The following is a 12718-nucleotide window of genomic DNA, read 5'->3' on the forward strand; positions in this document are numbered from 1 at the left end:
AACATGTAAATCTGTCCCTTTTCTCTACTTTTAAAGTTTCTTAAAATGTAAGTTGTACTGCAGTCATAATCACTATTCACACTCTGCATTTATTCAATATGGATTTTTTCCATATCACACCAGACCAGTTGCAGCCATCATACCAAATATAATTTCACCCTATATTCTTCATATTAGAAAAGTATCAAAAATTTGCACATTTTCTCCATGTTTTCTGGTATCAAACTGGTTATGTTTATAAGCAAGTACAATTAGTGAATGCAAATTTACACACACTGTCATTAATAGAAAAATAGTCCAAATGGAATGAATCCAAAGATAGTCAAACATTGATGTGAAACTCAGTGGTTTTTTTCACCTGCAGCAGTTTGTCAGTTGCTAATGCATAGATATTGAGACTGCCCCTACAATGAAAAGTAGTCCCTACTAACATATTTTGTTTATCTTCATGAGCGGAACAAGTACTTTATCAAGTATTGTTATGTATTTGTTGATCTGTCAAATTTCTAATTAAAACAATAATTAAATTCTTTGTCTTTTTAGATCAACAAGATAGCATTTGTGAGCAAAATTGCAATACAATTTGAACAAATTAACATTTTCGTGTTAGCAATCTCATTGCCTTTTTAAACACGTTTTGACTGTGTAGTAGAAATTGGTGCTACAGATCAAGTCACAGTGAATGCAAATGATACATGTAATGGCCGTTTTTTAGTATTTACAGTTACATTTCTTGTTACTGAGCAAGAATATGGCTTCCTTGTGTGCTTAAGTTACACACTTATATTGGAAACAGCAGGAACCATGAAGCCAATCACTGTCACAAAAATGTACTTAAAAATTCAGTGTTTTTATCCCTCTCAAATATCAATTCAATGCTTCCTGATATGAACAAAGTGTTTCATCTGCATACTTACCCATTTACCTTGACACAGATCACTTTGTTGGATTGTGATCATAAAGCAACCTTTTCAGCAGCCCTCCAGAGAGACTAATTTTAGTTTCATATAACCATGGCAGATAGACCTCAGTATATTTATCATCTTAAAGTGATTCGTTTAATGTATTTTCTATACACAGTTCTTGTTTCATTTAATGTGATCATGCATTGGTTCATAAAGGCCTATTTACAAAAAAATAAATTTTAAAAGAACCATGATTGCAGTTCTTTTAAGATTATAGCACCTGAAGAAGCTGCTAGAATATGAATGAAAGTTTGAAACTCAATAAATGTATGATTTCTAATGGTTTCAACAATGTTCTTTATTTATGCATTTACTTATGTTAATATATATCTCAAATATGTTTCCATACTAATAATTAGCTAAGCTCTTTTATACTAAGAGAACTTGGAGTGGTATATTAGCAATCTAAGTTGAATGCCTTCTAAATGACAGATAGAGGAGCTGTCTGTAAATATCTAGCAAGAGTCTGCAAAAATGGAAAGATAGTGCTTACTATTCTGAAAAATCATAGTTTTGCAAAAAAGTTTGCAGCTAACCTACTTTATATACTTTTTCCGTATGTATTCTAGTTTATCAATTCATTATTATTGTTCATAGATATTTTCATAGATGTGAAAGATAGTTTGGAAGATATATTTTTTATGAACTTCTGTGGTCAGATTTTGAAAATCTGTTCAACACATATGCAGTTACATTGGGAACCTCCTTGAAAATGCAGCTGCAAATTTAACCAGTATAAACTGAGACGTTCAACATCTTGAGTATTGTGCAGTATTCACCAAGTAATGATATACACTAATTCTCTTTTAAGTAGAAGAATCTTGCAGCGTTAATTTCGGTGTGCTTTATAGATGCCTGTGGAATTGGTATAATAAATGCTTTTGTTCTTCTAACCAAACAATGCTTCAAGGTTTTCTTTTTAAGTCAATTAGAAATTTGTATGTTGAAATCTTTCAGGATTTTGTTCTTGGGTCATTTTCTACAAGCTCTTTAAGATCATAAATAAGTTATCATGTAGAGGAATTGTATGAAGATTCACTTTACCAGAGCCACACACCTGCATATTCTTGTATGAGAAGGCAGCAGCAAAGGAATGGGAATGTGTGGCTGCAGCTGAAAAGATCATATTATGGCTTCAGAGAAATGATAAACTTAGGCCTTTTTGAAGTGTTTGTGCATTCTGCTGATGTTTCTTGTTTGAATAGTAGAGTGTCTTGTAAGTTCTCCATCAGCAGTGTGTCTTTGTGGGCCACATAAAGAATTTGCAAAAATAAGAGCTTCCTATTACTGGTTATACGCTTTGATCAATTACTTGTATTGCTTTTTTTTCTTTATAGAAATATTTTACTTCCAGATTATTTGGTTTCCTTCAGATTGCTAGATTAAAATTAAATAATTTTGGAAGTACTTTCAGTAAGTGTATTTTTTATTTTAGTGTCCCCTCGCCTGGCAAAGCAAGTGGGAAGGTCCAGAAGATCCTTTACAGTATCTCAGAAGCCTTGTAGCTCGAGCACTTGCTATACAGGTAATTTTAAAGAGTCATTTTACTTCTGTATGCTGCTGTTCAGTGACACTGTATATTATGTTATGGACATCGCATTGCAGTAGGCCTTTCCAAACTTGAATCGGAAAGAGTTTTAGCAGCTGTATGAAAAGGCATGTTGAAATGTGAAGATGGATGAGATACGTGGAGACAGCAGACAAATCAATTTGAAGTCATTAACTTAACACACACACAGTTTACCAGATAGAGTAATGGTGGTGTTTACTTCACAATAGACTTGCACTTTAGATTTTAGTCATTAGTCTTTCTGATGAACTGTGGGACAAAAAGATACTTGAATGTATCTAAGTAAAGACACACTCTTTGGTCTGCTGGAGAAACGTGTATAAAGAAAAGCAATTCCAATAGAGGTAATGTACAAATTAAGAGAAAACTAGTTTTCAAAGCAAATAAAGTTAACATCTGCATCCCCCAGTTTTACAAGGGGATATAACAGACAGTGCAGAGTCTTACAACAACTTTATCAGTCAAGAATCTGACAATGAAGAAGACGATTTTGAGAATTTAGAGTTTAGAATAGTTTAGATGGAAGAGATCTTCAGAGATCATTGAGTCCAACTGGCTGGCTACTTCATCAGGGCTAACCAAAAATTAAAGCATAATAATAAGGGCATTATCCAAATGCCTCTTGAACCCCGACAGGCATGGGGAATCAATCACCTTACTAGGAAGCCTGTTCCAGTGTTTGAGCAACCTCACAGTAAAGAAATTTTTCCTCACGTCCAGTCTGAACCTCCCGTGGTGCAGCTTTGTGCCATTTCCACACATCCTGAGAGTGGTTCCCAGGGAGCAGAGAACGGCACTTCCTTCTGTGCTTCCCCACCTCAGGGAGCTGCAGGGAGCAGCAAGGCTGCCTCTCGGCCTCTTCTCCAGACTGGACACCCCAAGGGTTCTCAGCCTGTTCTCGCAGGACATGCCTTCCTGCCCTTTTACCAGGTTTGGGGCCCTCTGTGTGCTTTGAAGCACCTTAACATACCTTCTTTTTTATTGTGGAGCCCAGAACTGCACACAGTATTCAAAGTGAGGCCACACCAATGCTAAATATGGTGTGAGAATTACCTCTTCTGACTGGTTGTGTTCTTCTGACAGGCTGTGTTCAATACATCCCACAATGCGGTTTGCCCTCTTGGCTGCCAGGGTGTGGTGGGTTTACCGTGCTGGGCAGCTAAACCCCACAACCGCTCTCTCACTCCCCCTCCTTTAGATAAGGAGGGGGAGAAGTAAAGCAAAGAACAACTCACGGGTTGAGATAAGGATAATTTAATTAAAGGGAAATAATTATAATAATTAAATAAAGACTACCATGAACTAAACAATTTAACTAAGGGGAAATAAAAGGGAAAGGGGAAAAAAGGGAGGAAAACAAACAAACAAAATAAATGAAAGCTATATGGAAGTGCAGAGGAAAGAAATTACTCTCTACTTCCCACAAATGAGCGATGATTGACCACGTCCTTGAAGCAAGGCCTCAACGCACGCAGCCGGTGTTCGAGAGGAGGACCGACGTCTTCTCAACGAGAGCCCACCCCTCCCCTCTTCTTCCTGTTTCCACCTTTTATTGCTGAGTGTGACACCACATGGTATGGAATATCCCTTTGATTGGTTTAGGTCAGCTGCCCTAGTGATGTTTCTCTCCTCACCTTTTTGCCCACCCCCTAGGAGGGTTAGAGAAAGGCCCAATGCTGTTCCACTGCTGCTCAGCAGTAGACACAACACTGGTGTGATAACACTGCTGTTCCAGCTACAAGTACAGAGTACGGCACTGTATGGGCTGCTGCCGGGAAAGTTAACATTCCAGCCAGACCCAGTACACAGGGCAGCCCTTTCTTCTTTCTTCTGAGCTGCTCTCCATCCTCATCTCCCAGTCTGTATCTGTCTGGCACCACCCTGTTCCAGCTGCAGAACACAGCATTTACCTTTGTTGTTGCACTTCATGCCATTGATGATTGTCCAATGTTCCAGTCTATCTAGATCCCTCTGTGAGGCCTCTCATACCTCTAGAGAGACAGCAGCACCTTGCAGCTTAGTATCATCAGCAGACTTGCTGAGGATGCATTCCACTCATGCATCCAGATCACTGATAAAAGTGTTGAACAGGACTGGGTCTAGAATTAAGCCCTGGGGAGCACCGACAGTGATCGGCTGCCAGCCAGATTTGTAAGGTGAACCTTGGGCAAGTTATCCAGAAGAATGCCATGAGGGGTGGTGTCAAAGGAAACATATTTCAGTATTGTGGATATATAGATAGAGGAAAGTTTCTTCAGGAGTGAAAGGTCTTCTATTATCTCCAGGTGAAAAATAGAAAGCAGTTGTTAGACCTTTAGTAATAAAGTATGAATACTGTACAATATTCATATTGTATACAATACAATATGAAACGTATTTCTGTGAACATTAATGTTGACTGTCATATTTAGAAGGAAGATTAGAGGGGAACGTGTTTTCTAGGCCTTACGTTTTTCTAAAGAAATTATTGATTTGGATGTTTCCAAAGTATTCATAAGATTCTTGTTATGCAAACCATTTCATTTGGCTTTACTTTTTCTTAATCTTTTCCTCAGGCTCAAAAAGGCTCAAATTACAAACAATAAAGTGTAAAAAATTATAGCAATAAGTAATAGTGCATGTTCAGGTGTTACTTGGTCGTACATTCAAACTGGGACATAGTATTCATTATTATTAAAGAAAAAAAAGCATCACTTGTTGCTGGTTCTGACTCTGACTGATGCTCATAATCCTTCAAAAGTACCTCACAGTTAATGACTTCTAGCTTTATTTGGTTGTGACCAAGTAGCATGAGATTTTCTTTACCTCCGTGAGTTTTCTTTAAGTAGAAACCTAAGATTAGAGCATAAGCTTGTGTGTGGAGTACACCTCCCTGTACAAAGTGCAGATAATGTAGCACAGTGTAACAGAATGAAATTACTGGTAAGCAACAGCAATAGATGGTTTTCAAGCAAGCATATTCCAAAATTTTGCCTATGTTACTTCAGCCAACTATTAACAAATGCACTGCATTTTATTACCATGATAATAATATTTCTTTCTTATTGTTCAAAATGCTGACAATGTTGGGCATTTGAATTACTTGTTTTTCTGTAAAGCTGTTATGATTAAAGTGTTTACAATTTTTAAAAACCTATTTACTGTTAAGGGAGGGACAGATTATTAAGGCAGACTTTTACAGTAGATATTTAATTTTATTCATAAGCAGTGAATTATGTTGTTTTTTTTTGTTTTTTTTTGTTAGCAACAACAGAAAATAGTGGCAGATGAACGGATACCGACTATTATCTTTTTGATATGATTTTATGATGTCAAATATATAATACTGTTTTATTTGAAGCATTTCTTAACCAGGCTGTTTTGCTTCTCAAGCTTCTAGTCAGATCACATCTAAATTTCTGTGTTTTTATTTTTGCTGAATTTTACCAGAGAATGTAGATTATTTCTAATTAAGCATTTAAGTTGAATAATCTTTTTCCTTAAATGTTATTCCAATTCATTTTTATGCATATTACACCAAGATTTTGATTAGCCTTAATCATTTTTTAATTAGCTTTCCTTTTTTTCCCCTGACTTTTCATTATTAATTTTATAACTGTAATTAATCATTTTTTAACTATAACTTTAGTTTTTCAGGAATTTAATAAAGAGAAATGGATGTTCTCATCATTCTGAAAATCATCTTCAGATTTATATTACAATGAAGGCCCCATTTTTTGGATTAGTTTAGTTTTATATGACCAACTCCATCATTACATTCTTCTTCATAGTTACTCATACCTTGCTATATTTTATTCACTATAAGATAATGACTTCTACCTTCACCATTTGATACAGTTTGATTTAGTACTTCAAGAGGTAAAAGGAGACATGGAAACATGGAAGTGGTACTGAACATCTGCATCTGCTAAGGATGCAGTAAGTCTATACTTAGGGCATTAGTTAAAGGCTGCCTTGTCAAGATGTTTGCTGCCAGTATGGAAAATAAAAGCATCTGCTTTGTTACAGAAATTGAATGGGGATGGGGAGGAACCCAAAATATAGAGCAGATGGTAGAATAGTTATAGCAGAATTTATAGAAGCGTAGAGATGTTCTGAGAGCATTATATAACAACAGGCAGAAAAATAGCAGGTGTTTCATTTTCTCAGATCTGAATTCACTCAGTAAAAGATTTTTATTTTTTATTTTTAAAGGAAATTTTCCCATATAAACAAATGAACAAATTGGTATATACAAAATGCTACGTAGGCATATTTGCATTGTATTATGCTTTGATGACTGAGCTGATGGAAATAGATGATTTTTAGCATTTGGAGGTTCAATATTTGGATGTTAGCTTTTCCTCTAAATTAGAGCAGAAATTTTGTGTATTGAATATTTATTCTTGTAAAATGAAGTGTTCTGAATAATTAAAACTAGCAAAGCTGACATTGAACAAAATTCTGTTTCAGCTTGTCTGTCTACAGTGATTTATTTGTGGTCCTTATAGTTCTAGTTTCCTCATAGTGGCATCTTTAATATATTCTGTGGTTTGCCTCTCTCATGGTACGTGGTTGTAGCTCAGCAATAATATATATCAGTGTACAATGGAAATGAAGTCTATCCCAGTCTTAAGATAATATCTTTTCATGGCTATAGATATCAGCAGAAGAGAAAAGAGAGAAGACACTCAGAAGTACAGATACTATGAGGCAAAACACAGTCCCATGCAAATGTGAGAAGAATGTCAACATTTAAAAAAAAACAAAAACGTTTCAGGTCAACAAATTGAAACATACTTTTTGTTTCTTGAACAGCTAAATACAGAGCTTAATTTCACTTCTTCTGAAAGCGAAACAAAGCAAAAAAAAAAAAAAAAAGAAAAAAAAAAAAGAAAAAAAAAAGGACACAGGATTCTTTTTTCACACCCAAGGCATCTAGGCAAAGAGGTTCAATTTTCATTCACCAATAACAGGCAGAAAATCTGTTCTTAGAAAGCTGAAGAAGTCAAGTCCTTTCCATTTTCACTGAGTTAAAGAACTCAGGACCAGCCTATAAATCAGGCTTAATGCAGTAGTAGATGATATGCACATAAACTCTGAGGAATAGAATGGGGAGAAAAATAGATTTCTTTTATATCTAGTTAAATGTCTTGGTTTCTTTGAGAAGACGTTTTAAAATTTGGAGAGGCTGCTAGTGATAGCTTCCTGGAAAAGCTTAATTTGTTAGAAAAAAGTGAGATAAAGTGAGCATCAAAGGCTTTTTTGAAACACAAGGTAAATCTAAACTGACATGGGAATTCCCAGTGGAAGATGTTTTGAAATCATTATTCACTGCATTTGTTGCTGTTGGATCCATACATTTTTCTCCAATCTTATAAAAATTCTAGGACTCTAGTACTAAATAGTTAAATTAAGATTAAAGCATATATTATTCTGTATCTTACAAATTGTCAGTTTGAATAGATATTACAGCTGTAAGCTTAAATTTACACAACGAATGAATTTGGTTAACAACATTTTGTTTTTATTGCAACACCTTACTTATCTGTCTTTCTTGTGGTGACTTGTCATCTGAGAAATTTCTATAGCACAGTTTTGCACTGTTCACGATGGTGATACATGGGCTGGTCTGCTAATATTTTTGTTCATTATATACTAGTCTTCCATTTTAGTTCAAGAGGCCCTGGTTTTCTGTGATGTGACCTACTAAAAGATATGAGGGAGGAAAAAAATATATATATGGGTCTGTTTGAACAGCTGTTGCCATAACAGCAAAACAAATGTAAGAGAAGGGAAAGTAAGGGAATGCCGCTTCAAAGCAAAAAACACCCTATGGCTGAACAGTAATTCATTGCACATGAATAACATCTCTGTTAATACATTACATTATTAGAGACTGTATCTTTGAAAAGGATGCTGAGCTGGCACCCTGGTGTGTGGTTCAGGATATTTGAAGGGAGAACAGAATCCTTTAAACATGTTCTGTTGTGTTGAGTTTATGTGGCAAGGGTTTGGTAGCAGGGGGGTCCTGAAGGGGTAGCCTCTGTGAGCAGAAGGAGGGCAGGAGGTGCTCCCAGACCTCTCATCCTATTTACTGGCTGGTATGGCTTGAAGTTTATTAGTGGGTTCCCTCTCTGCAAACAGAAAATATACTTGCAGAAAAAATAATTAAGTTAGAGCATAAGATAGGACAGGACAGGACAGGACAGGATAGGATAGGACAGGACAGGACAGGACAGGACAGGACAGGACAAACTCTGGTGATCCCATTCTTTTTCATTCGTTATCCACTCTGATTGCCCCTTTTCCACATCTTTGCTTCTACCCCTAAGTATCTTGTAATAAATCCTGTACAATGTCAGAACTGTTGTGTTCCCCAAATTCACCTACCCTGGCACTCCATAAGTCCTATACCCCTTTAAGTATCCTGCTTAGTTTGCATAGCATTTCAGAGTTTCTTCTGATAAATTGCCTTAGTGGATTTTGCAGCAGGGACAATAGTTCAATGTCTTAATAGTTTGCCTTTTACAATCTTAGGAGTAGCTGATTCTGATGGGTTATATTGGCTGCATTCTCCACCTCATCATTGTTCCTCTCATCACTCACTAATTGAACAGCTGTTTTCCAGGTATCTGTACAGTGCAGAATACTTCAGATTTAGTATTTAATATTCAAATGCAAAAACTCATAGAAATATTGTTTTAAATCCACTCATTCCATTATTTTAAATCAAAGTTCAAAATGCTGCTAAGAGTCCACTTTATTCTGGAGAATTAACATTTTCCTGTTATTTTTCTTGACTTCTTTTCAATTGTCACAAAAACAAAAATACAACCACAGGCATTTACAACATTATCTGCTAAGAAACCAAGCCTTAATTGGTTCCCACAGCTCTCATCATGTTTCAGTAATGTATTTTTTTCATTTTGTTCAGAATTTATCAGACAGGATTCAGCTTTAAAGGACTTTTTTTTTTTTTTTTTTTTTTTTTTTTCTGAATTATATCTGCTTGGTAAAAATTGGAAATAGCACCACAATAAAAATGTAGATGTTTCCTTTCTCTCTCATGAAGCAGGCAAATTTGAAGCTCCAATAGATCCTACTGTTGTGTCGTCCTACCCCTTTTCAATCCCTGGCTCAGTTAGATTAGTAGCGGCCTGTATAGAGTAGTAGTGATTTGTCCAAACTGGAGGTCTGAAGGCTGCAATGAATTGCCTCACATACATGTAATGTAAGATGAAAGTATCAAATTATTACAGGTCAAAGGAAGTTGTCCACTGGAATAAGGTCCAGCTTCCAAGGAAGCTGAAGCGTTTTTTTATGTTCAGAGAGTTCATATCCTCACAGATCATGTATAGGTGCCTGAGGTGGAAGGGTTCCTTAATTTTGTTTGTTTGTTTGTTTGTTTTTTGCTCTGTGCACTAGTTGCAGGCTTTATTTTCCAGAGATATCTGAAATCACTGTTTCTTCTAATTAAACTTTTCTTGCAGACTACTTTGACTTTTTGACACTAAATCTACAAACAATGCAGTTTTAAATGGAAATATTTTTTTGTTTGTCAATGAGCAAGAATTATCCCAAGTTTGGGAAAAAATATTGGTCTTATGCACGGGAAAACAGTTTTTAAAAAGCAGCATTGGAAAAGATATCTCAACTTGCATGCTGTTTGCTTTCATTGTGAGTCATTGAAGCTCAATTGTAATGAAATGTAGACCCTCTGTTAAGTGAGACTTTCACAAGTTATGAGCTTTTCTCTGAACTTCAGCCTTAAATGTTTTGCAATGTAATCTGTTTCAATAGAATTCAACTCATGTTGATTAAGTTCTCAATTCTAAGCATGCTTTATGAGAATGGCTATTCTTTTTTCATTATTAAATACTACCTTGTAAGCAGAAGTTTGAACAGCATCCTTTATCATACCACTAAACAGTAGTTCAGCTCTCTGACTGTAGAAAATTGATTGCAAAAGGTGATCACTCACAAAAAGACTTGTGTGTTGCATAAAAAAGAAAACGGCAAGTTATTGTTTCTATGCACATTCTAAGAAATTAAATGTTGTTTTTATTTTTCCTTTTTTAAATGTCTCAGTTTAAATAACCCCCTAGATTTAGTGTTTTTATTTTTTTTCCACCCTATAGGTGCAAGTTACTCTTTATATACTCCATAATTTACAAGAAACTGGGTCATATATATGTATATGATTTAAAGATGTAGTTTATATACTTTATTAAATCTAATAAAATAAACAGCATTTACTGATTTTTCTCTTTAAGATGCAAGATACATTTCCACAATACAGGAAAAAATGCGAACAGATAAAATGATAAATATAAATAAACTGTATGCATTTAAATCGATAGAAATTAAAGTGTAGATTGTTCAATTTTGAATAACTTGTTTTTCACTATATCTGCTTCCTTCATCATGGACAAAGCTGAGCTGCAAAATACAAAGAAGAGAATAAAACGGATAGACTAGTCTAACAAAAGATCAAGCAAAAAAAAAGGTTAATTATAATACAAGTGGAAGAAGAAGATGTTATTATCATTTGCATGTGAAAATGATTCTCTCTCCAATGCTGTCAAAACATTGGTAATATTAAATTCTGGCCATTAGTAAATGAGAAACATGCAATACATGCTAATACATCAATTTGCAGGTACATTCCCTAAATCTGCTTTTCTTTCTTCTAGGCAATTCAGTTGCAGTAACTTGTTCTTCTGATTACCACCCTATTGCCACACATATTGGGTCTACTAGTATTTAGCAATCTATTCAAAATCCTCTGTTGCTTAATTTATAATTTTGATTTCATAGTCATACATACTCAGAAATATTTTTCTTACTGTAATGACAGCTTTGAAACTAAAAAGTAGTTAGATTTTTTCATGGCAGTTTGATGAAATAAACAAAATATTTCATTTCTTAATTTGAGATTTTAATCCATCAGGATCATTGGTAACATGATATAACTACTACTCAAATAACATTTGCAGATATATATTTATATATGTATATATATATTTATCTAGCATAAGCCAGTTTTCTAAGACAAACATTGCCATTCCACAAGCAAACATCATCCTTAAATAGCAGTCTTTTTGACATTTCTTTGGAGGAAGGCAGAAATGTACCTATATGTTAACTCATCTTTCTTTGTGAAGGGTATTCCACGTAAGTGAATTTGAAATGATAGCAAAGTTTCATATTGTATTCCTATAGAAATATAAAAAATGATTTAAAGTTTCAGAGCTGCCATTTGGAATTTAGCTGCTGAAATAAAAGCAGAATTTCATGGGAGTCATTTTTGTTTAAATCATTGTTTATCTGTTTTGCATGCAGTAGTTTTACTCTTGAGAATTCATTTTCAAATGAAGCAACCGGTGCAAGTTGTAGGTGCATTTAGCCACACTGTTATCATCTTTATGTTTTAAAACATGGATAAACACAAAGGCATTCCTTTGTACCTTTGCATTTTCTTTCCTTTCTTTTATTTTTTTTATTTTTTATTTTTGGTCTTAGTAGTGTTCTTCTTTGTGTGGTCTGTGTCACTGAATGTTCAGCAAGGTACATAATTGAGGAAAAAAGACAAAAGACAAAAGATTGAGTCAAAGGAAAAGAGTTCTTAAGTCTGATGGGAAGGTTAGAATCCCATTAAGAGATGCTTACAGGCAGGAAGGATAAAACCCTTGATGGTCTTTAGTAGGGAGTGTAGTATTCAGTCTATTCAACAGAATAATATAATTAGCAAATAATTTAGAATGTTTGCCCTTCCTGGAGGAGAATGAGTAAGAGCACATTTGCAGGCAGTAATATTTTTGTATTTTTAATTCCACAGTCACCTCTGAACTAGGATTTATGATCCACTGAGGAATCTGTTTTCTACATCTAGGCTTGAGTTTCAAAATTCCCATCAGGTCTGTAGCATTGTATATGATTTTCCTTATAGGGACAATGTATTTTATTGCAGGCCCTCTGTAATTACCATTTTCAACACCATGTCTAATATTTCATGATCCTGTATGATAAATTTAATCAACTGAAATTATCTACATAGTTGGTAAAATGCAGTAAATAATTCAGAATTAAAACAAATACTGTTTGTTATTCAGATATGTAGCTTATCAAGCTAGAAAAAAAAAAAAGATTTATTCGGTTATGTGTATTTGTGTATTTCATTCTCATCAGACTGAGAAAGTAA

At 34.8% G+C, this 12718-nt stretch overlaps 1 protein-coding gene across 2 annotated transcripts in view; it reads left to right on the forward strand.

The window, feature by feature from the left end:
* DYNC2H1 (dynein cytoplasmic 2 heavy chain 1) overlaps window positions 1-12718 on the forward strand; it is a 171613-nt gene that overhangs the window by 134941 nt on the left and 23954 nt on the right. For both annotated transcript variants that reach the window (XM_082774619.1, XM_082774620.1), the window contains one exon: window positions 2401-2490. In XM_082774619.1, the coding sequence (XP_082630745.1) occupies window positions 2401-2490 (90 nt within the window). The remainder of the gene's footprint in view (window positions 1-2400; window positions 2491-12718) is intronic.

The sequence above is a fragment of the Aythya marila genome, assembly GCF_965140915.1.
Source record: "Aythya marila genome assembly, chromosome: 1".
Taxonomy (NCBI): Eukaryota; Metazoa; Chordata; class Aves; order Anseriformes; family Anatidae; genus Aythya; species Aythya marila.